Below are 22,522 nucleotides of genomic sequence, written 5' to 3'. Positions count from 1 at the left end.
ATAACAAATGTCCTATTGGACTACGCAGCAAACCTTCTGCAACAGCAAATAACATAATGGAATTGTTAATAACACATTCAAAAGAACTTTTGGTGAAGTCTGGCAAAAAAACATTTTAGATTCTGACATTCGAATATTATATGGTTGCTAGATATATGTTCTCCACATATGCATCTGACATCTTTGCTGAACTTTGTTATAAAAGCGTTCAGTTTTATCCTGTTTGATAAGGTATGGATCTGCCTTAATCTTATTGAATTACTGTATGTATTTGAGTGATTGATAGTTCCCGGTTGTTGAACATTAATTACACTATGGTTTAAAGTTTTGCCGTTTTCCTGGTATTATTCTCTGACTTTGTTCCATGTTTTTTCTGTTATTCGATAACCCTCTTGTACAGACAGAGGGTTATAAAGTTCTATGGTTCCCTGTTCGTTCTTTGCACCTTTTCTTGCAGCACTGTCAGCCCATTCATTGTAGAGAATACCAAGATGTGAAGGAACCCAGAAAAACATAATTATGTGTTCCTTTCAAGCTTAAAAGAGGTAAAATGTGGCTGATTTCTATTATGATTTTGGATTTGTTCTTACAATTTGATGAGTTTAAAGCACATAATACAGTTTTGGAATCAACGCAAAACAAGACTTGTAGAAGGCAAATTGGAAGATCAAGAATATGATTTAGAGCCATAAGAACAGCAATAAGTTCAGCAGTGAATATTGAACGATTTTTACCAATATAGTATGATCTTTCCGTTTTCAGTTTTGGTATCACGAAAGCTGAACCTGCTTGGCCATTGTCTAATAGTGAGCCGTCTGTGTAGATCTGTAAATGATCACAGTATCTACTTTGAAGGTGTATCCGTTGCCATGATATTCGGATTTTCATTCTTTTTCATGTCAGTGTGATTAACATCAAAATGTGCTTTATTCATCTCCCAGATGGGGTATGGACTTACGGTCTTCTGTGTGTCTACGCCATCTGAATTAATTTCAGACTTTTCGAACAGGTTTGACACAAACGTGCCAATGGGTGTTAAATAAGATATGTTTTTAGCTCTTTTGGGGAAGTTGTTTTCGGATGTAATTTTTACTTCCTCTGATGTATAATTTTCAGTTGTTGAGCTTCTCAATACGTATTTAGCACATGCGAGGTTTCGGTATTCATCTAAAGGTAGTACTCCTATTTCTTTGTATGTTCCGAGGGTCGATGCATGGAAAGGTACACCAAGGGCAAGTCTACATGCTTTACAGTCTATGCTTTGAAGTTTCTTTAGCAAATATTTTGGAGCATTGAAAAAGACTTCTTGTCCATAGGATAGTTTGGATCGAATAAGTGATGATGATAAATGTTTCAAAATCGTTGTATCTTGTCCCCAGTACTGTTTACTCACAATTTTGAGTAAGTTTAAAGATTTTCTTGCTTTTGTTATTATATATTCAATATGGCTGTTCCAAGTTAGTTTTGAAGTAAGTATCAATCCTAAAAACTTAACAGTATCTTTATACTGAATTGTCTCATTTTCAATCTTAAATGTTGGTAACTCTTCTGGGTTTGTACCATTGTTAAAAAGCATAATGTGTGTTTTTTCTGATGATAATGTAAGACCATTATCAGCAGTATATCTATTTAATCTATAAATTTCTCTTTGGTATATTTTCTTGATATAGGTTAAAGCCCTTTTGGATGTATTCCGTTTCATAGTTACATTCATCCACATACATATATCATCTGCATATTGCACTAGGATCACATCTTTTGATAAGTGTTTGGGTAAGTCGTTCAACAAGATATTAAATAGAACAGGGGCAATAACAAAACCATGGGGTAATCCCATGTGAAGAGTCTTAGGATTCGAGTACGTATTCCCGACCCGTACCTGTATACTTCTTTCACTCAGGAAATCTTTGATATAATCATAGATATGTCCTGAAAAGCCAACAGATTTCAGTTTAAAGAGTAACTTTGCATGCCAAACTTGATATAGGCTTTCTTCACATCAAAAAAAGTTACAAGAACGTTTTTCCTTCTAGCGAATTGTTGTTTTACATGTGTTGTAAGTTTTACCAAATTATCCATTGCAGATCTACCTCTCTGAAAGCCTGCTTGGTTAATTGGGATAATCTTATTTTTATGACAATAGTACATTATCCTTCTCAAAATTATTCCTTCCATTAGTTTGCCGGTATGTGATGTTAATGCAATTGGCCTGTAGCTGCTCTTATCTGTTTTGCAATTTCCTTGTTTATGAACTGGTATCACAATAGACTGTTTCTATTGTGCTGGCTTTAAACCACTGATCAATCCAGCACTTTTGAAAAATCTCAAACAATAAAACAACAAAATTTTCTGGTAAATGTCTCAACATCTCATTTGAGACTGCATCAAGTCCTACAGATGTTTTCTTTTTAGGGAGGGATACTAATGCTTCTTTAACCTCGTTGAGCGTGAGTGGAGCATTGATGTACATTGTACTGACTGTTATCAGGACTTGGATCTGTATAATCATTTTTGCTCTCCTCTTCGGTTCTGTGTTTTCTGTTTTTATGTGAGAGACCTTCCAATCGCATAGATTCTGAGAACATTTCTACAAATGTTTCTGCCTTTTCTACATTGGATGGAACATCTTTGTCTTTTATCTTAATAGGACAAGATGGCAAATTTACACCTTCTTTCATTTCATTAAATTTTTCCCATACTTTTTTAGTATCTTTATGATAAGAAATCTCCCTATTACAGAAGGAAGACCAATATTGTCTTTTTGCCTGTGCAGTGACCATGTTGCTATGATGGTTTGCCTTTTTCTTTTCAATAAGATTCTCTGGTGATTTATTGTTCAGATAAGTTATAAATTTAGATTTTTTATTATCTACTGCTGCTTCACAGGCTGGTGTCCACCAAATATTTCCTGAATGCTTGCTTGATTTAGGTGAATTGTATTTTGGAATTGATATGTCGGCAGCTTGCAAAATGGTGTCAGTAAAAAAGGAATATCATGTATCTATATCCGCGGTGTTTATGAACTCTGTGTTATAGCTAGCAAGCATACTTTCGAATTTCTCCCAGTTTGCATATTTATAGTTATATCTTGGAACTTTGTCTTTTTGAAATTCTGAAGGTCTTTGAGTTTCATTAAAAGTCATGATGATCGGTATGTGATCACTTCCCAATGTATCTTTGTATGTCGTCCATTTACATTCTGGATACAACGTAGGAGATATGAAAGATAGATCTATAGCAGATGCCCTGTGAGTGACAATATCAGGGATCCTGGTAACGCTGCCATCATTTAAAAGGCTTAAGGAGGAATCAACAATATTTTCTACAAAGCGGTTACAAGTAACTGATACACAATCTTTGTCCCAAAAAGGAGAATGGGCGTTAAAATCTCCCCCAATCACACAATTTTGTATGTATGTACATGTGCATGTATGTAAATGTGTTTGAGAGAGAGAGAGAGAGAGAGAGAGAGAGAGAGAGAGAGAGAGAGAGAGAGAGTCTTCTGTTGGTATTCATGTTACACACACACACACACACACACACACAGACAGAGCAGAAGGTTTATTGAGACTGGCCGAGAATTCCATATGTGATCACCTTGACACACAGCATGGTCTGTGAGGATGGAGCACCTTGACACCTAGACACACAGCATGGTCTGTGTGAGGATGGAGCACCTTGACACACAGCATGGTGTGTGTGAGGATGGAGCACCTTGACACACAGCATGGTCTGTGAGGATGGAGCACCTTGACACACAGCATGGTCTGTGTGAGGATGGAGCACCTTGACACCTTGACACACAGCATGGTCTGTGTGAGGATGGAGCACCTTGACACCTTGACACACAGCATGGTCTGTGAGGATGGAGCACCTTGACACACAGCATGGTCTGTGTGAGGATGGAACACCTTGACACACAGCATGGTCTGTGTGAGGATGGAGCACCTTGACACACAGCATGGTCTGTGAGGATGGAGCACCTTGACACACAGCATGTTCTGTGAGGATGGAGCACCTTGACACACAGCATGGTCTGTGAAGATGGAGCACCTTGACACCTTGACACACAGCATGGTCTGTGTGAGGATGGAGCACCTTGACACACAGCATGGTGTGTGTGAGGATGGAGCACCTTGACACACAGCATGGTCTGTGTGAGGATGGAGCACCTTGACACCTTGACACACAGCATGGTCTGTGAGGATGGAGCACCTTGACACCTTGACACACAGCATGGTCTGTGAGGATGGAGCACCTTGACACCTTGACACACAGCATGGTCTGTGTGAGGATGGAGCACCTTGACACCTTGACACACAGCATGGTCTGTGAGGATGGAGCACATTGACACAAAGCATGGTCTGTGTGAGGATGGAGCACCTTGACACACAGTATGGTCTGTGTGAGGATGGAGCACCTTGACACACAGCATGGTCTGTGAGGATGGAGCACCTTGACACCTTGACACACAGCATGGTCTGTGAGGATGGAGCACCTTGACACCTTGACACACAGCATGGTCTGTGTGAGGATGGAGCACCTTGACACCTTGACACACAGCATGGTCTGTGTGAGGATGGAGCACCTTGACACACAGCATGGTCTGTGAGGATGGAGCACCTTGACACACAGCATGGTCTGTGTGAGGATGGAGCAAGAGAGGCAGTAGTTAATCCCACAGGCAATGAAGGTGTTTGCTGTAAAGTGTACGTGACAGAATTTCCGAGTGATGTGACATGCTGAGTGCACACACTAACAAACATGACATGCTGATCGAGTATACACACTGACAAACAATACGTCCACTGACAAGGCCCTTTCTTACAGTGTGGTGTGACATGGTGAGTGTACACACTGACAAACACTGACAAGGATGATAAGCATGTACGTGTGTGCTATATTTAGATAAAGATCCAGTCCCCTCCTAACATAATCAAGACAAAATTAAAAGTATACAATTGGGAACTGATAAACATAAAGAAACAAACTATACACACACACTTGCGCGCGTGCACACACACACAGACACACACACACACACAAAGGAAAGCATATAGTGCTTGGTTTTTTTGTTTGTTTTTTTTTCGTTTTTGTTTTTTCTCTTTCAGCCAACCTGGGAAGAGTTAAGGGGAACACGTGGAAAGAGAAATAAAAGAAAATAAATGGTAGACTGAATGAACAGATAGAGATAAATAAAAAAAAGAAAAAGAACAATAAGTAAATAAATAATAATGAATATAACTGAATAATAATAGATACAAATGTGTTAGCCCATTCTTAGATTATAAATATTATGAATCATTGATACACCAATAATCTTTCAGACTACCACTCATGGTAAATTATAAAGGTTTATGATAAAAAAACAAAACAAAAATAGAAACAATAACAAACTTGTTATCATCATTTAAACATACGACCAGCAAGTTCACCATTTAATGTATATCAAAATCAGACTATAAATATCAAAATTTCGATGATTTCATTTTCAACCCATTAAGCTTATATTAAAAAACCGAATTGTAAATCAATCGGTGATGCGTCTGCTCAAGGCAACGTGGGAAGATTCCCCAATAGCTAGATCATATGTCCCGGTTGAGTTTTTCTTCACCCGAGGCCAGTGGAAGAAGTTCATCTCAAATCGTTGAACGAATCATCAAAGGCTAAGCAACACAGTGGAAATTATTTTCCGACACAGATTCAATTTCGTGGCTCAAATGTAAGCTTATGGCTTAACTTGACCGCGTCTTAAAATTCCCGTCGATTCGGAATGCACTGTGGAATCTAGTGCTGTTCTTATGAGAAGCACAATTCTGCTATCACGTAGCCATTGCATAAATTCCTTTGAAAAATGAGAGAGAGTGAGAGAGAGAGAGAGAGAGAGAAAAGAGAATGTGTACAACCTACTCAATGGAGAGAGTCAGGGACATTAGAGCAGTTGGCCTATCAGTCGGCCTGGACTGTCACTCAGGGCAGGCTGACAGTGCGTCGCGCGCGGAAGCAAAAAGTCGCCGAGTCCCCGAGCAGACGAGAGAAATTGGGCAGAGATGGCAAACATATGGGGGCCGATTCGTGTCATCATCGGGGGAGTGTTGATACATTTAACGCTCGGAACGTTCTACACCTTCGGTGAGTTGATGATCGTGACTCAAGTTTAAAAGTATTAGCAAAACAAATAAGGGACTTTCAAGAAACATGTCGAATAGACTGCAGATGTGTCAATTAAAACATGGACGGACTCTTCGTTAAAATGAAAGTTCCCTACATAACTTTGACCAAAGTCTTGTCTTGAAGTTGAAGGAACAGAAATGGTAAACAAGTTTTGAAAGGCAGTAATAAAAGTCACAACCAACAGAATTTTAGCTGAAGACTGCACACACAAAAAAACAACAACAAACAAAAAAATTAAGTGGAGTTAAGAGGGGCAAAGGCCAAGCAACTTGAATCTAGTTTTGCGTGCATCTGTTACACTTTACTGTCATTTGATTTGGTGGTGGTGGCGGTTGTAACGCTGTGAATGTATGATCTGTGAGGTACGCAAATGTACATGTAGCTGCCTGCACACAAATGAAATTGTCGGATAATATCCCTATCTGTGTGTGTGTGAGTGTGCGTGTGTGTGTGTGTGTGTGTCAGTGTGTGTGTGTGTGTGTGTGTGCGCGCGCGCTCGCGCGCGTGAGAGAGAGAGAGAGAGAGAGAGAGAGAGAGAGAGAAGACCAGACAAGACAAGACAAGACAAATTCTTTATTATTGAGGATAACAGATAAGCACTGGCGCACTTTTTTTCATCCAGTCCCCGCCCAGAAACGGGGTCTACACTACACAAAACTACATTTTTAATTACACATACTTACCTGTGGCCCACCAAACGTAATTTCAGGAAGAAAATTTCCTATATATGTCATTGCATGCACTACACAATGCTACTTAAAGTCATAGAATGCGAATACTATACTACATAGAGGCATAAGCACGGCAAATATAACACACACACACACACACACACACACACACACACAGGCACAAGCATGGTATTAATAATCGACATAAAAAAACACCCAAACCCCCCAAAAACCAGAACACACACATACACACACACACACACACACACTCTCTCTCTCTCTCTCTCTCTCTCTCTCTCTCACATACGCACACTTACACACACATAGCATACATTGTGTATGTTAAAAAAATACTATACTGATGTGAATATAAAACAGTCTAATAAAAATACACATAGCAATAACAGGGGGGTGGGGGCGGGGGTGGGGGTGTGGGGGGGAGGGGGTGCTCATTGCCAAAGGAAGCATAATTCAACATATGAAATAATATGAGAATAAAAAATGTCACAGGTGAACGAGAGAGAGAGAGACAGACAGACAGAGGGAGACTCCAGAGAGAGAGAGAGAGAGAGAGAATAAAACAAATATCAACTAACGAATAGATAACCTCATATTACATAGAACATGTGACAGAGAACAGCAGGTCAGTAAGGGAAGACAAAATAACATGCATTGTATCATCTAATCAACACATCAATACATTGAATTGACAATGGAGGAACTGGCAACTGCTGCATGAATATAACTACATTTAATGGAAAGAAATGAAAGAACCGAAGAAGCAAATAGAAGTAACATGCATTACAAAGAAATGAAATATTATGAAATAATACTTCAATTCACAAACAGGTGTACAATATAATATGATGAGGTGGGGGAGTGGGGGGACCTGGGCAACCGTACACACCAAGAGTCAACTGGTATGAACAAAGTGGACATTACACTGTTATAAGGTGGGAAAGGTGATGCTTTTTGAAGGTAGTAGGGCAGTGGTGTTGTTTAACTATTGCTAGGAGTGAGTTCCATAGAGTGGCGCCTGAGTAAACCAAACTAGATTTGAACAAATCAATTCTTGGGATTGGGATATCGACTTTTGGGGGATTCCTTGATGAATTTACAGAGAATTTGTTTATCAGTGTTGGTGGTGCATTTCCTGTCATAATCTTGTGCATTGTTGTTCCTTTGTTGAACTCTAATCTACGGACTAGAGGGAGAATATTTGCTTGTTTATAGTCTGAGTCCAATAGGGAAGTTTTTTTTAGGAGTACCAGCTTGCGCCCCCGTTTATGAAGATTTAGTAATGGCTTCATGGTATTTGCACTGGTGGAGTCCCATAGTGTTGATGTGTAAATCTATTGTAGATTGGATATGTGCTTGAAAAAATAATTTCTGTGAGTGGAAGTCAAGGAAGTGCTTTATTTTGGACAGTTGATGGTTCTTCTGGGCTGTCTTTTTGCAAAGGGAAGTTATGTGAGGAATCCAAGTGAGATTGTTGTCTAATATGACTCCCAGAACCAAATGATCACTAACCTGTTCAATAAGTTGGATAGGAGGAAATTTATCGATAGTGTTTTGTCTCTTTTGTCTGGTGGTGATCAACATGCATTTTGTGGTGATCAACATGCATTTTGTTTTTAGTGGATGAAGAGACATGTGGTTAAGTTCAGTCCATTGGACGAGTACATTAGTATTTTCTTGTAAGTCTTTTGCAAGAGCGTTGATATCAGTATGGGATGTGTGGATTGTTGTATCATCCGCAAAGAGTCCGCACATGGATTTTATATGGAGAGGCAGGTCATTTATGTATATTGAGAATAGTAAAGGGCCTAAAATAGACCCTTGAGGAACATCACAGTCAAGTGCTGCTAGCGCGGAGACTGATGAACCCATTGTCACGCATTGTTGCCTGTTTGTGAGATATGATTGGAGTAAACTAAGACTACTGGTTGCCAGTCCATATAGTTCAAGTTTTCTAAGTAAGAGGTTATGGTCTATCACATGAAATGCTTTTTTGAAATCAACAAAGAGAACACCGCAGTATCTGTTGTCATTGATATTTGCAAGCCAGTCATCTATAAGACTGACTAATGCTGTGTGGCACGAGTGTTTTTCTCTGAAACCAGACTGAGCTGGATGGAAAAGCTCATTGACATGAATGTGATGAGAAATAAGTTTATTTATTGCTTTTCTAGTGGTTTCGAAAGAACAGAAATAATGGAAATTGGCCGATAGTTTGAAGGATCGGAAGTGTCTCCTGATTTGTAAACATGATTGACTTTTGCTTTTATAAGTGCATTTGGAAAGTAGTTTTTGTTGATGTACAGTTCTGATGTTTTTGTCTGGTGATTATCGACATATATTTTGTTTTATGTGGGTTAAGGCTCATATGGTTTAACTCTGACCATTCAACTAACTGATTAATATTTGTTTGTAATGATGCACATATTTCATCCCTTTTTGAATTACTGGTATGCAGGGTTGTGTCGTCTGCGAACATTTCACAGTGTACTGTTTAACACATAGGCAAATCATTAACATAAATGGAAAATAGTATCAGTCCAGGGACAGAACCCCGAGGTACAACATACCTCACTGGCATAAGAGAAGATTTATGCCCATTGACCAGCACCAACTCCTCTCTTTTATCCAAGAATGAAGAGATAAGTTATAAAGTATCACTTGATAGGCCATATAGTTTAAGCTTTTTCAGAAGAAGAGTGTGGTCTATTATTATTATTATTATTGTTTATGTTAGTAAGCCATTTATTAGCTGAATTGGTCAGTGAAGTGTGACATGAGTGGTGTTTCCTAAATCCTGACGGGTTAGGATGAAACAGATCAGAGAGAGAGAGAGAGAGAGAGAGAGAGAGAGAGCCAGCTGTCTTATGCTGTGTGTGTGTGTGTGTGTGTGTGTGTGTGTGTGTGTGTGTGTGTGTGTGTGTGTGTGTGTGTGTATCTCATTGAAGGTGTCCTGTAAAATCTTCTTTGATGCGCTACACAGACCATTAGCAGAGAAATTTAATTGTAAACTAAACTTGTGTCAACGACAGTGAATTCAGTATAACTGACTCATTAGTATTTTCCCCTTGAGTTGGTTAAAAAGTTAATTTATGATGGCTTCATTTATTATATATGCTTTATGACATTTTTTGCCAGAGAGAGAGGGAGGGAGAGAGAGAGAGAAAAGAACAGAAAAGAACTCAACGCACACAAACACACACACACATACTGGATGCAGGTACCCATTTATGTTCAGAATTATGAATCTCAAAGAATGTTCAGTTGTCTACTACACTAGGTGCAGTAATGAAACAGGAACATGAACACTGTGTTCAGATCAACTATGGGAATGTGAACACCACTATGATGTTCACATCAGGTACAGGAATGTGAACACCATGTTCAGATCAACTATGGGAATATGAACACCACTATGATATTCAGATCAGCTACAGCAGTGTGAACACCATGTTCAGATCAGGTGCAGCAATATGAACACCATGTTCAGATCAACTGACTGTGAACTTCTTCCCCCTGTCAGTCTTCTGCTGGTTCCTTACTGTTTAACCAGGTTAGGGTTATGGTTCCTGTGATCATCTCTCTCTCACACACTGACACAGACCACATCAAGTTTACTGTATAACCAGGTTAGGGTTATGGTTCCTGTGATCTCTCTCACACACAGACCACATCAACCTTGCTGTATGACCAGGTTAGGGTTATGGTCCCTGTGATCTCTCTCACACACACAGACCACATCAAGTTTACTGTATAACCAGATTAGGGTTATGGTTCCTGTGATCTCTCTCACACACACAGACCACATCAAGTTTACTGTATAACCAGATTAGGGTTATGGTTCCTGTGATCTCTCTCACACACACAGACCACATCAAGTTTACTGTATAACCAGATTAGGGTTATGGTTCCTGTGATCTCTCTCACATACAGACCACATCAAGTTTACTGTATAACCAGATTAGGGTTATGGTTCCTGTGATCTCTCTCACACACACAGACCACATCAAGTTTACTGTATAACCAGATTAGGGTTATGGTTCCTGTGATCTCTCTCTCACACACAGACCACATCAAGTTTACTGTATAACCAGGTTAGGGTTATGGTTCCTGTGATCTCTCTCACACACAGACCACATCAAGTTTACTGTATAACCAGGTTAGGGTTATGGTTCCTGTGATCTCTCTCACATACAGACCACATCAAGTTTACTGTATAACCAGATTAGGGTTATGGTTCCTGTGATCTCTCTCACATACAGACCACATCAAGTTTACTGTTTAACCAGGTTAGGGTTATGGTTCCTGTGATCTCTCTCACACACAGACCACATCAACCTTGCTGTATGACCAGGTTAGGGTTATGGTTCCTGTGATCTCTCTCTCACACACAGACCACATCAAGTTTACTGTATAACCAGGTTAGGGTTATGGTTGGTTATGGTTCCTGTGATTTCTCACACACAGAGACAACATCAACTTTGCTGAATGACCAGGTTAGGGTTATGGATCACATCAAGCTGACTGTGGCCAGCATAAGGTAACAAGATGTACACAATATCTCAATGATTTTAAAGATGCAGCACGTGTTGTTGAAGAAGGTGAAGTAAACCCTTGACTGCTGAACTTTGGTGGAGACCAGGTTTGGTGCAGTGAAACCAGGGTTGGTGCAGTGAAACCAGGGTTGGTGCAGTGAAACCAGGTTTGGTGCAGTGAAACCAGTTGGTGCAGTGAAACCAGGGTTGGTGCAGTGAAACCAGTTGGTGCAGTGAAACCAGAGTTGGTGCAGTGAAACCATGGTGCAGTGAAACCAGGGTTGGTGCAGTGAAACCAGAGTTGGTGCAGTGAAACCAGAGTTGCATGAAATTGAAGTACACTTAACAATGTTTGTGCACTTTTTAGTCTTACTCTTAGTGGTGTTTTTAGCTTGTAGGAAAAACATAGTACAATACCATGAGTAAAAAGGCCAAATTTCCCCTTATGTGAGTCAGTCACTGACAAGAATACTGAAAAGCAGGGGTTAATTGGGAGCATGAAGTACATACATAGATGTAGAATAAATCAAGAAGTCCAGCCTTATGTGCATTTTTTTCACATCAGCTGTAGATCAGTTTATAGGCTGCCAATTACATGAAGCTGCCTTCTCTTACTTCTTTGAAATATCATTGTAAAACTTTTTTTGATAATGTCAAATTGTTTATATATATTATGAGTGTGCAACTTTGTAGTGAGGAAAACAAGGGCAGGTAGCAACGCGTTCATTATATCAAACTAACCTTACAAAGAAGGGAAATATGAAAATCATTATCAAAATCTCTAAAAGACTGCATATGCATGTATGTGTATACATGCTAGCACAACTGACACCGCTTTTGATATCTAAAAAGAGGCAAGAAATAAGATAAAATCAGTACAGGCCAGTACACCAATATCAGCAAGTGACAGAGCCACTTCTTGGCCTGGATGAACCCACTGACATCCTGCATGGACTCACCAAACATCACAGCACTGGAAAGCAGTTGTCCCCCTGTCAGGTGACCCATAGACACATGTCATAGTTCAGTGGTGTTTCCAATCATGGTGGGGGAAAGTTGCAATCCAACAACTTCCCAAAGCTGCCCATGAGAGATGATGTAAAGAATATAGAGAAATCAAGACAACAGAATATATCACGAAAAAAGAATGATACCAACCAATGGAATACCTCACAAATTAATTAGCTTTGTACTTATAAATTTTGGGTCCAAACAGGAAGCAAGGGAGACCTATCACAACTGTGTATTTTATGTGAGTGATCTGCCCAGCTTAGCTATTGCAAGGCTTCCATTGTCAGGCATATAGATACATACATACATACATACATACATGCATACATACTGGGTTCTTCTGATGGAGAAACAGCAAATATCATCAAAGAAACTAGTCAAAAGCATTGTTTCTTTGTGTGCAGTCATTATCAAGGCAGATGTATGATGACAACAGCAGTTGTCACCATCATCATCACCTTCTTCATCATCACCATCATCACCACCACCATCATCACCGCCATCATCATCACCACCGTCATCATCACCATCACCACCACCATCATCATAACCGCCATCATCATCACCACCATCACCATCATCACCACCACCATCATTATCATCATCACCATCATCACCACCATTGCCATGACGATGTGTGTTTCCAGGCAACCTGTCGCCCTACCTGACTTCCTACATCAGACAGAACAGCTCCCCCAAGGACCTAACGTATGCAGAAAGTGTGTGGATCAGCGCTCTATCTGGCATGGGGCAGGGGCTGACCATGTACATCGGGGGGTCCCTGGAAAAACGACTGGGCACTCGCCTCACAGTGCTGCTGGGAGGGTGGTTCCAGAGGTGTGTGTCATGGTTTGTGTCATGGTGTGTGTCATGGTGTGTGTCACAGTGTGTCACCGGGGGATCCTTGGAGACATGGCTGGGCACTCGCCTAACTGTGCTGCTGGGGTGGTGGTTCCAGAGGTGTGTGTGTGTGTCATGGTGTGGGTCATGGTGTGTGTCACAGTGGGTCATGGTGTGTGTCACAGTGTGTCACCGGGAGGTCCCTGGAGACATGGCTGGGCACTCGCCTAACTGTGCTGCTGGGGTGGTGGTTCCAGAGGTGTGTGGGTCATGGTGTGTGTCAGTGTGTCATGGTGTGTGTCAGTGGGTCATGGTGTGTGTCAGTGTGTCATGGTGTGTGTCACAGTGGGTCATGGTGTGTGTCACAGTGGGTCATGGTGTGTGTCAGTGTGTCATGGTGTGTGTCACAGTGGGTCATGGTGTGTGTCAGTGTGTCATGGTGTGTGTCACAGTGGGTCATGGTGTGTGTCACAGTGTGTCACCGGGAGGTCCCTGGAGACATGGCTGGGCACTTGCCTTACTGTGCTGCTCAGGGGGTGGTTCCAGAGGTGTGTGTGTCATGGTGTGTGTCACAATGGGCCATGGTGTGTGTCACAGTGTGTCATGGTGTGTGTCACAGTGTGTCACCGGGAGGTCCCTGGAGACATGGCTGGGCACTTGCCTTACTGTGCTGCTCAGGGGGTGGTTCCAGAGGTGTGTGTGTCATGGTGTGTGTCACAATGGGCCATGGTGTGTGTCACAGTGTGTCATGGTGTGTGTCACAGTGTGTCACCGGGAGGTCCCTGGAGACATGGCTGGGCACTTGCCTTACTGTGCTGCTCAGGGGGCCTGGGGAGGGGGAGGGGGTGGGGGTGGGGTTCCAGAGGTGTGTGTGTCATGGTGTGTATTATGGTGTGTGTCACAGTGTGTCATGGTGTGCATCATGATGTGTCATGGTGTGTGTTTGTCACAGTGGGTCGTGGTGTGTGTCACAGTGTATCACTGGGAGGTCCTTGGAGAAACGGCTAGGCACTCGGCTTACTGTGCTGATAGGGGGATGGTTCCAGAGGTGTGTGTGTGTGTGTGTGTGTGACAGTGTGATTGACTAATCAATTGATGTACAGTCTGGGTATTTTGCTGATGATTGACTAATGGACTGATGCGCAGTCTGGGTATTTTGCTGATGATTGACTAATGGACCGATGCACAGTCTGGGTATTTTGCTGATGATTGACTAATGGATTAATGTGCAGTCTGGGTATTTTGCTGATGATTGACTAATCAATTGATGTACAGTCTGGGTATTTTGCTGATGATTGACTAATGGATTGATGTGCAGTCTGGGTATTTTGCTAATGATTGACTAATGGATTGATGTACAGTCTGGGTATTTTGCTGATGATTGACTAATGGATTGATGTGCAGTCTGGGTATTTTGCTAATGATTGACTAATGGATTGATGTGCAGTCTGGGTATTTTGCTAATGATTGACTAATGGATTGATGTGCAGTCTGGGTATTTTGCTGATGATTGACTAATCAATTGATGTGCAGTCTGGGTATTTTGCTGATGATTGACTAATGGATTGATGTGCAGTCTGGGTATTTTGCTGATGATTGACTAATGGATTGATGTGCAGTCTGGGTATTTTGCTAATGATTGACTAATGGATTGATGTACAGTCCGGGTATTTTGCTGATGATTGACTAATCCATTGATGTGCAGTCTGGGTATTTTGCTGATGATTGACTAATGGATTGATGTACAGTCCGGCTATTTTGCTGATGATTGACTAATCCATTGATGTGCAGTCTGGGTATTTTGCTGATGATTGACTAATGGATTGATGTACAGTCCGGCTATTTTGCTGATGATTGACTAATCAATTGATGTGCAGTCTGGGTATTTTGCTGATGATTGACTAATGGATTGATGTACAGTCCGGGTATTTTGCTGATGATTGACTAATCAATTGATGTGCAGCCTGGGTATTTTGCTGATGATTGACTAATGGATTGATGTGCAGTCTGGGTATTTTGCTGATGATTGACTAATGGATTGATGTACAGTCTGGGTATTTTGCTGATGATTGACTAATCAATTGATGTGCAGTCTGGGTATTTTGCTGACCTATTTCACCATCAAACATTCCTTTGCGGCCACCATGATCACCTATGGCCTGATGTTTGGCTTTGGGATTGGTGTGGCTTACGCTGTCCCTTTGGCTGTGGGAATGAGGGTAAGTGTGTGTGTGTGTGTGTGTGTGTGTGTGTGTGTGTGTGTGTGTGTGTGTGTGTGTGTGTGTGTGTGTATGTGTGTGTGTGTGTGTGTGTATGTGTGTGTGTGTGTGTGTGTGCACAGCATCATCATTATCATTGACATCAGTCATCACCATTGTTGTTGTAAAGATAATCACCATTAATGTGCTGACTATTTAAATAACCAGTTACAGTGGTGAGGGTAGCTGCAGGCAATAGTCACAGCTGTATCAGCAACAACAGCAGGAGAAGCAGCAGCAGTTGTAGCTGTGGTATTGTGGGGCCATCTTCACTGTCAGCATCCTCAGGGACTGTGCACTCACAGTCCCCCGTGTCATGGGGTGTGTCATGAGGTCGGTCATGAGTTGTGTCACGTGTGTCACGGGGTGTGTCATGCACACAGTGGTTACCCCACAGGAAGGGACTGGTGAACGGTTGTGTCACAGTGGTCGTGGTGTGTGTCACGGTGTGTGTCACATTGTTTCATGGCTACGTATCATGGTGTGTGTCACAGTGTGTCACGGTGTGTGTCACAGCTGCTGCCCCACAGAAAAGGACTGGTGAATGGCTGTCTTGGTGTGTCATGGTGTGTCATGGTGTGTGTCACAGTGTGTCATGGTATGTGTCACAGCTGCTGCCCCACAGAAAAGGACTGGTGAATGTCTGTCTTGGTGTGTCATGGTGTGTCATGGTGTGTGTCACAGTGTGACATAGTGTCACAATGTGTCATGGTATGTGTCACAGCTGCTGCCCCACAGAAAAGGACTGGTGAATGGCTGTCTTGGTGTGTCATGGTGTGTGTCACAGTGTGTCATGGTGTGTGTCACAGTTGCTACCCCACAGAAAAGGACTGGTGAATGGCTGTCTTGGTGTGTCATGGTGTGTCACAGTGTGTCATGGTGTGTCACAGTGGCTACCCCACAGAAAAGGACTGGTGAATGGCTGTCTTGGTGTGTCATGGTGTGTGTCTTGGTGTGTCATGGTGTGTGTCTTGTTGGTTCATGGTGTGTGTCACAGTGTGTCATGGTGTGTGTCACAGTTGCTACCCCACAGAAAAGGACTGGTGAATGGCTGTCTTGGTGTGTCATGGTGTGTGTCTTGGTGTGTCATGGTGTGTGTCTTGTTAGTTCATGGTGTGTGTCACAGTGTCATGGTATGTGTCACAGTGGCTACCCCACAGAAAAGGACTGGTGAATGGCTGTCTTGGTGTGTCATGGTGTGTGTCACAGTGGTCATGGTGTGTGTCATGGTGTCTGTGTCATGGTGTGTGTCACAGTGGCTACCCAACAGAAAAGGACTGGTGAACGGCTGTGTGGTGGCAGGGTTTGGGGGAGGGGCGTTCATCTTCAACTTGGTGCAGACAGCATTCATCAACCCTGAAAACAAGCCACCAGACACCAACGTCCATGGAGAAATGTTAGTTTGGTGTTACTGGTGGTGGTGTTGTTATTGTTGGTGGTGTTGTTGGTGGTGGTGTTGTTATTGTTGGTGGTGTTGTTGGTGGTGGTGTTGTTGCTGTTGGTGTTGTTGTTGGTGTTATTGTTGTGTTGGTGGTGGTGGTGTGTGTGTGTGACAGCGTGGAGGAAGGTGGCAGAATGGTTAAGACGTTCAGCTGCCAATACAGAGAGTCCGTGAGGGTGTGGGTTCGAATCCCGCTCTCGCCCTTTCTCCTAAGTTTGACTGGAAAATCAAACTGAGCGTCTAGTCTTTCGGATGAGACGATAAACCGAGGTCCCGTGTGCAGCACGCACTTGGCGCACTGAAAAAGAACCCATGGCAACGAGAGTGTTGTCCTCTGGCGAAATTACGTAAAATGAAATCCACTTTCATAGGTACACAAATATGTAAGCATGCACTCAAGGCCTGACTAAGCGCGTTGGGTTATGCTGCTGGTCAGGCATCTGCTCAACAGATGTGGTGTAGCGTGTATGGATTTGTCCGAACGCAGTGACGCCTCCTTGAGAAAGTGAAACTGAAACTGACAGATATTTCACACAGTGTGTGTGTGTGACATGTATTTCACATAGTGTGTATGTGACAAGTATTTCACACAGTGTGTGTGACATGTATTTCACACAGTGTGTGTTGACAGGTATTTCACACAGTGTGTGTGTGACAGGTATTTCACACAGTGTGTGTTGACAGGTATTTCACACAGTGTGTGTGACATGTATTTCACACTGTGTGTGACAGGTATTTCACACAGTGTGTGTGACATGTATTTCACACAGTGTGTGTGGCACATATTTTTCACACTGTGTGTGTGACAGGAATTTCTCACAGTGTGTGTGTGACAGGTATTTCTCACTGTGTGTGAGACAGGTATTTCTCAGTGTGTGTGAGACAGGTATTTCACACAGTGTGTGTGTGACAGGTATTTCTCAAGTGTGTGAGACAGGTATTTCACACAGTGTGTGTGTGTGACAGGTATTTCTCAAGTGTGTGTGACAGGTATTTCACAGTGTGTGTGACAGGTTTTTCACACAGTGTGTGTGACAGGTATTTCACACAGTGTGTGTGTGACAGGTATTTCTCACTGTGTGTTTGTGACAGGTATTTCACACTGTGTGGATTGACAGGTATTTCTCAGTGTGTGTGTGACAGGTATTTCACACAGTGTGTGTGACATGTATTTCGCACAGTGTGTGAGACAGGTATTTCTCAGAGTGTGTGTGAGACAGGTATTTCACACAGTGTGTGTGACAGGTATTTCACACAGTGTATGTGACAAGTATTTCACAGTGTGTGTGTGACAGGTATTTCACAGTGTGTGTGTGACAGGTATTTCACACAGTGTGTGTGGCACATATTTTTCACACTGTGTGTGTGACAGGTATTTCACACAGTGTGTGTGGCACATATTTTTCACACTGTGTGTGAGACAGGTATTTCTCACAGTGTGTGTGTGTGACATGTATTTCACACAGTGTGTGATAGTGTATGTGACAGGTATTTCACAGCGTGTGTGACAGGTATTTTACAGTGTGTGTGAGACAGGTATTTCACACAGTGTGTGAGACAGGTATTTCACACAGTGTGTGTGACAGGTATTTCTCAGTGTGTGTGTGACAGGTATTTCACACTGTGTGTGTGACAGGTATTTCTCACAGTGTGTATGTGACAAGTATTTCACAGTGTGTGTGTGACAGGTATTTCTCACAGTGTATGTGACAGGTATTTCACAGTGTGTGTGACAGGTATTTCACAGTGTGTGTGTGTGTGACAGGTATTTCACAGCGTGTGTGACAGGTATTTCACACAGTGTGTGTGACAGGTGTTTCACACATTGTGCGTGACAGGTATTTCACAGTGTGTGTGACAGTATTTCACACAGTGTGTTTGACAGGTATTTCACACAGTGTGTGTGTGTGTGACAGGTATATCACACAGTGTGTGTGACAGGTATTTCTCACAGTGTGTGTGAGACAGGTATTTCACAGTGTGTGTGTGACAGGTATTTCACAGCATGTGTGACAGGTATTTCACAGTGTGTGTGTGACAGGTATTTCACACCGTGTGTGTGGACAGGTATTTCTCACAGTGTGTGTGACAGGTATTTCACACAGTGTGTGTGGCACGTATTTTTCACAGAGTGTGTGTGACAGGTATTTCACAGTGTATGTTTGACAGGCATTTTACAGTGTGTGTGTGTGACAGGTATTTCACAGTGTGTGTGTGGACAGGTATTTCTCACAGGAGGACATTCTGCAGAGAGTGCCGTACACCTTCCTGGTCCTGGGAGGGACGTACGCCGTCATGCAGCTGTTGGGATGTGTGCTGCTCTCCAACCCCCCCAGTCACCAGGTCAGGCACTGTTGGGGGCTTTTTCTTCTTTTAGGGGAGGGGGGAGGGGGGGTACTTTGTGTGGGGAGGGGAGGTTACTTTGTGTGGGGAGGGGATTACTTTGTGTGGGGGGTTGCTTTGTGTGGGGAGGGTTACTTTGTGTACTGCTGTCAATCCCCCCAGTCACCAGGCCACTCACTGCTTTCTTTCGGCACTTGTTATTCTTTTGGGGGGTTAACTTTGTGTGGGGAGGGTTACTTTGTGTGGGGAGGGTTACTTTGTGTGCTGCTGTCAACCCCCCCCCCCCCCCCTCCCAGTCATCAGGGCAGTCGTTGTGCTCGGCACTTTGTCTTCTCTCTGATTGGTTACTTTGTGTGGGGGATGCATGTGGAGGTGTGGTATGGTTTGGGGACGTTGGGGTATGGGGTGGTGTGTGGGGGGTATGGGCATGTGTGGGTGTGGTGGTGGTGGTGTGTGTATGTGGTGGTGGTGGTGTAGGCATGTGGTGGTGGTGGTGTGGGTGTGGTGGTGTGGGCATATGGTGGTGGTGGTGGTGTAGGCGTGTGGGTGTGGTGGTGGTGTGGGCATGTGGTGGTGGTGGTGGTGTAGGCATGTGGGTGTGGTGGTTTGGGGGGTATGCGTCTGTTGTGGGGGTTTATTGTTGTGATGGATGTGATGACTGAACACTATGGGTAAGTGTTGTAATGGATGTGATGACTGAACACTACAACTGTAAATAATAATAATAATAATAATGGTATTTATAAAGCGCTGGATCTTGTGCAGAGACAAATCAAAACGCTTTTGCACCAGTCATTCACACGCATGCATAACTCTAAAACTGTAGAAACTAAAGACAAGGAAGGGCAGGCAAGGGAGGCTATTTTGGGAAGAGGTGGGTTTTAAGGCCAGACTTGAAAGAGCTGAGTGTGGAGACTTGACGAAGCGAAAAAGGAAGTTCATTCCAATCGCAAGGTCCAGAAACAGAGAAAGAACGGCGGCCAATAGTCGAGTGTTTGAATCTGGGTATGCGTAAACAGAGTGGATCCGAGGCCGATCGTAGTGAGCGAGATGGAGTGTAGAGGTGAAGGCAGCCGCAGAGATAGGAAGGGGCAGTTTTGTGAATGCATCTATAACATAGAGTGCTGATCTTGTACTTTATTTGGTGTGAGATAGGGAGCCAGTGGAGATGTTGCAAAAGACGAGTGATGTGCTCAGATCTTTTCTTTCTGAGGACGAGTCGGGCAGCAGAGTTTTGTACGCGCTGAAGGGGCTGAATGGATGAAGCAGGCAGACCAGACAATAGAGAGTTACAGTGTGTTGTAATGGATGTGATGACTGAACACTATGGCTGTGTGTTGTAATGGACGTGATGACTGAACACTATTGCTGTGTGTTGTAATGGATGTGATGACTGAACACTATTGCTGTGTATTGTAATGGATGTGATGACTGAACACTACGGCTGTGTGTTGTAATGGATGTGATGACTGAACACTATTGCTGTGTGTTGTAACGGATGTGATGACTGAACACTACGGCTGTGTGTTGTAATGGATGTGATGACTGAACACTACAACTGTGTGTTGTAACGGATGTGATGACTGAACACTATGGCTGTGTGTTGTAACGGATGTGATGACTGAACACTATTGCTGTGTGTTGTAATGGATGTGATGACTGAACACTATGGCTGTGTATTGTAATGGATGTGATGACTGAACACTACGGCTGTGTGTTGTAATGGATGTGATGACTGAACACTACAACTGTGTATTGTAATGGATGTGATGACTGAACACTATGGCTGTGTGTTGTAATGGACGTGATGACTGAACACTACGGCTGTGTGTTGTAACGGATGTGATGACTGAACACTACGGCTGTGTGTTGTAATGGATGTGATGACTGAACACTACAGCTGTGTGTTGTAATGGATGTGATGACTGAACACTATGGCTGTGTGTTGTAATGGATGTGATGACTGAATACTACGGCTGTGTGTTGTAATGGATGTGATGACTGAACACTACAGCTGTGTGTTGTAATGGATGTGATGACTGAACACGACAGCTGTGTGTTGTAATGGATGTGATGACTGAACACTACAGCTGTGTGTTGTAATGGATGTGATGACTGAACACTACAACTGTGTGTTGTAATGGATGTGATGACTGAACACTATGGCTGTGTGTTGTAATGGATGTGATGACTGAACACTATGGCTGTGTGTTGTAACGGATGTGATGACTGAACACTACAGCTGTGTGTTGTAATGGATGTGATGACTGAACACTACGCCTGTGTATTGTAATGGATGTGATGACTGAACACTACGGCTGTGTGTTGTAATGGATGTGATGACTGAACACTACGGCTGTGTATTGTAATGGATGTGATGACTGAACACTACGGCTGTGTGTTGTAATGGATGTGATGACTGAACACTGTTGCTGTGTGTTGTAATGGATGTGATGACTGAACACTACGGCTGTGTATTGTAATGGATGTGATGACTGAACACTACGGCTGTGTGTTGTAATGGATGTGATGACTGAACACTATGGCTGTGTGTTGTAATGGATGTGATGACTGAACACTACAACTGTGTGTTGTAATGGATGTGATGACTGAACACTACGGCTGTGTGTTGTAATGGATGTGATGACTGAACACTACGGCTGTGTATTGTAATGGATGTGATGACTGAACACTATTGCTGTGTGTTGTAACGGATGTGATGACTGAACACTACGGCTGTGTATTGTAATGGATGTGATGACTGAACACTACGGCTGTGTATTGTAATGGATGTGATGACTGAACACTATTGCTGTGTGTTGTAACGGATGTGATGACTGAACACTACGGGTGTGTGTTGTAATGGATGTGATGACTGAACACTACAGCTGTGTGTTGTAATGGATGTGATGACTGAACATTACAGCTGTGTGTTGTAATGGATGTGATGACTGAACACTACAGCTGTGTGTTGTAATGGATGTGATGACTGAACACTACGGCTGTGTGTTGTAACGGATGTGATGACTGAACACTACGGCTGTGTGTTGTAATGGATGTGATGACTGAACACTATTGCTGTGTGTTGTAATGGATGTGATGACTGAACACTATGGCTGTGTGTTGTAATGGATGTGATGACTGAACACTATGGCTGTGTGTTGTAATGGATGTGATGACTGAACACTACAGCTGTGTGTTGTAACGGATGTGATGACTGAACACTACAGC

General features: G+C 42.8%; 1 protein-coding gene across 3 annotated transcripts in view; it reads left to right on the top strand.

Annotated features, from left to right (window-relative positions):
• The first annotated feature begins 5,975 nt into the window (after nucleotides 1-5,975).
• LOC143289024 (apicoplast pyruvate carrier 1-like) overlaps nucleotides 5,976-22,522 on the top strand; it is a 35,510-nt gene continuing 18,963 nt past the window's right edge. Inside the window, exons 1-5 of one of the 3 annotated variants that reach the window (XM_076597803.1) lie at nucleotides 5,976-6,132; nucleotides 13,057-13,246; nucleotides 15,342-15,468; nucleotides 16,764-16,903; nucleotides 19,171-19,291. In XM_076597803.1, the coding sequence (XP_076453918.1) occupies nucleotides 6,051-6,132; nucleotides 13,057-13,246; nucleotides 15,342-15,468; nucleotides 16,764-16,903; nucleotides 19,171-19,291 (660 nt within the window). In that variant the 5' untranslated portion in view covers nucleotides 5,976-6,050. The remainder of the gene's footprint in view (nucleotides 6,133-13,056; nucleotides 13,247-15,341; nucleotides 15,469-16,763; nucleotides 16,904-19,170; nucleotides 19,292-22,522) is intronic. The other 2 variants (XM_076597801.1, XM_076597802.1) reach the window with 2 other exon arrangements.

The sequence above is a fragment of the Babylonia areolata genome, chromosome 13 (assembly GCF_041734735.1).
Source record: "Babylonia areolata isolate BAREFJ2019XMU chromosome 13, ASM4173473v1, whole genome shotgun sequence".
In the NCBI taxonomy this organism is placed as follows: Eukaryota; Metazoa; Mollusca; class Gastropoda; order Neogastropoda; family Buccinidae; genus Babylonia; species Babylonia areolata.
This window is presented reverse-complemented; position numbering and strand designations above follow the sequence as displayed.